We start from the raw sequence: 5,442 nt of genomic DNA on the forward strand, positions 1-5,442 counted from the left end.
CCACTTGGAGGGGTTTCAGAGTCTGCAAGTTTCTTTCTGTTTTTGCCGAGATCTTCTCATTCTTTTCGGCCATTTTAAATTCTCTAGACCTAAGAGATTTCTTCCAGTACTTATTTACTCGGTAATACTGGCGGGCGATGGGCACCGAGTCCCTCAGGCATTGACCAGTTGCCAACTGAGCTGGCGACACTTTTTCTTCTTGGCACGTTTTGCTACCTTGACACCTACTTCTGCATGCCCATTTGACTGGGGATATAAAGCTGAAGTTATCCTGGATGACACGCCCCATCTCCTTAGGAAATTCCTTATCTCCTCACTCAACAAATTGGTTCCACCATGGGTAGCCAGCTCCTCTGGGGCATACCATCTGATAAAATACCTCTGAATTTCTTGATGAGATGTTCTGATGTGGCCCAATTAGCCAGATGTGCCACCTCTACCCAACCAGTCAACCTATCAGCAAAAGCCAAGTACGTGCATCCGTGGATCTGGAAGAGGTCCACCACAACCTGTTGAAAGGGATACTCTGCTGGGGGCATCATGATCAAACGTTCATGCTGCTGCAATGGGGTGTGCATCTCACATACTTGACACTTTGCCCTTTGATACTTCAAGTCTCCTGTTATGCCCAGCCAATAAACCGACTGACGGGCCCTTCTTGACTAGAGTCGAGACCTTGATGCCCGCTGTGCATGTTAGCCGCTACCTGCTGCCGTAAACTTTCTGGGATGACCAAACGTACACATCCTTGGTCATAGGTATATGTTATCAGTTCACCTGACACCACTAACCGTTCTTGCACACCAAAGAAAGGTTTTAAACACTCAAGCTCTTTACTTACTCTGAGGCCAATCAACGTTGTAAACTCTTGTCAGTAGTAACTGGTAGACCGGGTCATGTCGAGTGGCACTGAGGACAGTCTCTTGATCCATTGCGACGACGTCCTCCACCTCAAGCGCTGCCACCAAGGACGTTACCATAGCAACCATGAGGTCATCGCTGAGTTCCAAATCTTCGTCTTCTGGCTTGGCACGGAGGGAGGGATAGCGGGAGTTTCTTTTTCCAGGCAAATATTTTATGCTGAAATGATACTGCAATGTCTTTTTCTTTAACCTAAATAATCTGGGATTAGAAATATCTTTTAACTCCCTGTTACCAAACAGTTTCACTAAGGGACAATGGTCCGTAACCATTGTCAAATTTGGACAACCTAACAAGAAAAGCCTGACTTTTTTCAGACACCACACTACCACTAGGGCCTCTCCCATGACCGCAGCATACCCTGTTTCTGTAGGGGTGAGATGTTTGCTGCCACATAACACCAAATGCCATCCCCCTTGGCAACAGAAAGGGGTGTCCACCGTAACACAGTTGCAATATTGTTGCAGTACCACAAATCCGATACCCTCTTGTTACGGGTTGAGACCCGCTCAGGTTCTTTATTATAATAAACAAAATGGATTCAACACCAACAGTTGAAACTCGAGATATGAATATAGAAAGAAACTCGAACAGAACAGAATTTTATTTACAAGCTTACTGTACAAAGATAATGATGGTTTATCCTATTTCACACACAACAAAAATAAAATCTTATGTTTAAACAAATGTGTAAACTGGGGAAACAGTGCGATGATGAAATACTTGCTGGCCAGTTTTGCTTGCAGCTGTCAAATATTTTATGCTGAAATGATACTGCAATGTCTTTTTCTTTAACCTAAATAATCTGGGATTAGAAATATCTTTTAACTCCCTGTTACCAAACAGTTTCACTAAGGGACAATGGTCCGTAACCATTGTCAAATTTGGACAACCTAACAAGAAAAGCCTGACTTTTTTCAGACACCACACTACCACTAGGGCCTCTCCCATGACCGCAGCATACCCTGTTTCTGTAGGGGTGAGATGTTTGCTGCCACATAACACCAAATGCCATCCCCCTTGGCAACAGAAAGGGGTGTCCACCGTAACACAGTTGCAATATTGTTGCAGTACCACAAATCCGATACCCTCTTGTTACGGGTTGAGACCCGCTCAGGTTCTTTATTATAATAAACAAAATGGATTCAACACCAACAGTTGAAACTCGAGATATGAATATAGAAAGAAACTCGAACAGAACAGAATTTTATTTACAAGCTTACTTACAAAGATAAATGATGGTTTCTCCTATTTACACAACAAAAATAAAATCTTACAATGTGTAAACTGGGGAAACAGTGCGATGATGAAATACTTGCTGGCCAGTTTTGCTTGCAGCTGTCAAAATCAGTGCTCGAAGCGAGGGCTTCACACAAGGAGACAGCAGAAATTTCAGATGGCTTCTTGACTTCGTACTGCAGGAAGAAATGTGTAGTCTTGATACTCGAAGGGCAGGTTACTCCTCGAAACCACTTGTAGGACGGTTCTTCTCTGAAAGGAGTTGCTCAGTGTCGAGATTCTCTCTCTCTCTCTCTCTCTCTCTCTCTCTCTCTCTCTCTCTCTCTCTCTCTCTCTCTCTCTCTCCCCGACTGTGGACTTAACTTGTTTCCATTCACACTCTCGTGCGTTCTCTTCCTCTCTTATCCGTCGTCTCTTCCTTATTCTCTTATCTCTGACGTTCTCTCTCTGATGATCTGATCCTCTTTACTTCCTCAGTCATATATATACGACGATGTGGGGGCGGGGCTGAAAAGGGCGGAGCTTAACGTCATCGCCTCCTGACAGGAACTTTTTAGAAGGATCCAGACGAAAAGTTACATCATAATACGCGGTGTTTCTAAAGATGGGCCGCGTGTTGGAGTTCCACAACACACCTGGGGATTCTTGAACAATCATGAGAACAGACGCCTCTAACACGTGTGCGAATGCCTCCTAGTTGCAGACCTACTCGAAGAAGCTGCATTTTCCTTTCCCTTAATATATAATTCTTTGCTATAGAGCGATTACCATGACAGCTCTACACCAGTCTGTCACTGCAGCCATTGGCCGTGATTTGTCATGGTATATCAAGCCTTCTTTGGCTAACTGACATATAGTACTCCCTGCCTTCTCGAATTCTTGTTGCAGCTGATCATCCCAATAAACTTTTTTCTTTAATGGCTTCTTAAGCAGATCCCTAAACGAAGCCATCATGGGCCATGGCCATGGCCATGAATGGGGCCAGCAAATGTTAGTTATAGACGGCTCCGACACATGGGGAAATCCTTGACAGCTGATAGCCTATCAGCTGTTGGTTGGTAGGCATTCCAACCCAACTGATAACCCACAAATTCTAGTTCATGTTTACAAAACTTGAATTTAGACGGATTTAGTGTAATCCTATGTTTCTCACACGCCTCCAAAAAATCAAACACATGCCAAAACGCTTGTTCAACACTCATGTCATATAGTACGGTATCATCAATGCACTTGTACGTTCTGGCAATGTTTGTCATGACATCATCAAAACGTTTCATGTACGTGTTCAGAGCCGCACAATGGTCCATGGGGGTATGTAGGTACTGATATCGTCCCCATGGTGTAATAAAAGTTGTCAACCTCCTACTCTCCTTGTCCAGTTCCACTTGATGAAAACCAGAATATGCATCAGCCACTGTTTTAAAAGTGTGAGGCGGGATGTTTGAGACCATGTCAAAGGGGGCAGCTTAGTGGTGGGTTTCTCGTAAGCATACAGCATTTACCGTTTAAAAATCCACTTTCTGTCTAGGCTGGCCATTTTTCTTGCCAGTTACTACCATCCTAGAACACCATTCGGTGGCCTCACCAGCGGGCACTTTGTGGATGATTCCATGGCTTATGTCTCTCTCTAACTGTTTCTTCACCTCATTCTCCCAATGCTTGGGAACAGGCAACGGTGTATGAAATGCTACAGGCTTAGCATTTGGCACAACATGAATATTGTGTTGGGAACTTTCCATCACTGGGAGGGGGCACTGGCTCGTATTAAATGTGGTGGCCGAAAAACGTTGCAAGAGCCATTCCTGCTATCGGTCGACATTCATCTCGACCAAGGGGAAAGGTGAGTTCATCTTGTTTGTAGGTGGGGCCAAGACCATCGGGATACTGCCTGACTGGGCCAATGAAACCGACGGATTATCCGTCGGGGGACCCACCGATGCGACATTGCCAAAGGTACAAGCAATTTCATTGCTCTCACAGACACTAGACACCTTAGCTTAAGGGAAATCTCTTGGCACTGAACATAACTCTTTACATGAATCTAAAGATGAAAAAACAAATGATAATGATTTAGCAAAAAAACCATCTGCTCACACTTCTTGGAACCTATTTTAATGCAACATTAGGTCCCTCCCCATACTGGTACTGCCTTCCCCACAATGTCCACCAACTTCACCTTCGGTTTTTGCAACTGACCCTTGCTCAACCCCAATAAACTAAGATGCTGAGTGCCAGCCACACACACTTCTGCTCCAGTATCAGCCACTGCCATTGCCTGACACCATTTCCCATTGCCAGGGATGTGAATATCTATCTTCACTTTAGGCAGGTTACTAGAACCAGTACATGACACACTAACAGTCGCCAAAGAATTTTTATCCCCCTGACTTTTCTTCTTTCCTTTGAGGTAACACCTAGCCAAATGCCCTTTACCAACAATTAAAGCACTCAACATCCCTTGCCGGACAGGCTTGGCATCCCTGCCCATGATACTTGTTGCAACTACTACACTTAGACCTATCCTTTGATGGGCCCCTCCGCTGCTTACCTATACCTGCATCCCTGACCTCTGCCGCAGGTGGCTCCTCTTCGTCAGACAGTTCGACTGCCGCCCCAAAAACGTTGGGTTAACCCTCCCCCCATGAGTTATGAGCTGCTGGCTTGAATGCTAAGCATTTCGTTTTCAAATCTCCAATGACATAGACTCATTTGCTGACTGATACAACTCTCTTTTCAGCATAGGGTTATGTAGGCCAACCATTATCTTCCTAACAAGGATATATGTATTCTGCTAAGTCACTAGAACATGACAGGCACTTAAATCTGCAATCAATTGCCTGTTGAAGACACTTATTAAAGTAAACTTTAATGGATTCCTCTGCTGACTGATGGCTACTAAAGAGCAAGTCCCGTAGTACAGCTTGGTTAGATGATGACGTCACTAGCTCCTGTATTCTATCCAGCATCGCTGAGGGCGTCATCGCAAATATTTCATCTGATGACACCTTTGCACCCAAAGCACTCTGCAATTCAGCCTCGCACCAGAGACACTGGTGCATGACGTCTTCCATTCCTACCCATTTGTTCAGGTGAAGCCAACACTCTACCGACCTCCTCCAACTTCGGAATGCACAGGGACATGTCTAACTTACACTTCTCGGGCGCTGCTGCTGCTGGGGCCCTGCCTGACACAGGAGACTGCGGAGGTACAGAAGTATTCCCTTGAAGAGCTGATAACTGACGTGTCGATGCCTCAATTGCCGTTTGTTAAGACTGTAATGC

The 5,442-nt window shown here is 45.0% G+C and overlaps 1 protein-coding gene across 1 annotated transcript; it reads right to left on the minus strand.

The window, feature by feature from the left end:
- Positions 1 to 317: 317 nt before the first annotated feature.
- On the minus strand, positions 318 to 3,111 carry LOC135226948 (uncharacterized). The gene is made up of 5 exons (XM_064266630.1): positions 2,929 to 3,111; positions 2,237 to 2,336; positions 842 to 1,288; positions 650 to 795; positions 318 to 560 (listed from the first exon to the last, which is right to left on the minus strand). Exons 1-5 carry the CDS (start codon positions 3,109 to 3,111, stop codon positions 318 to 320), a joined length of 1,119 nt encoding a protein of 372 aa, XP_064122700.1.
- Positions 3,112 to 5,442: the final 2,331 nt, after the last annotated feature.

This window comes from Macrobrachium nipponense, chromosome 15 (genome assembly GCF_015104395.2).
Source record: "Macrobrachium nipponense isolate FS-2020 chromosome 15, ASM1510439v2, whole genome shotgun sequence".
Lineage (NCBI taxonomy): Eukaryota > Metazoa > Arthropoda > Malacostraca > Decapoda > Palaemonidae > Macrobrachium > Macrobrachium nipponense.

Excerpts from the sequence above, each read along its gene's own strand:
- LOC135226948 (XM_064266630.1), bottom strand. The coding sequence starts at position 3,111 with ATGGCTTCGTTTAGGGATCTGCTTAAGAAGCCATTAAAGAAAAAAGTT. Across the intron at positions 1,289-2,236 it reads CAAGCAAAACTGGCCAGCAA|AAACAGGGTATGCTGCGGTC; the intron begins GTATTTCATCAT and ends TCACCCCTACAG. Across the intron at positions 561-649 it reads ACTCTAGTCAAGAAGGGCCC|CAGCATGAACGTTTGATCAT; the intron begins GTCAGTCGGTTT and ends ACCCCATTGCAG.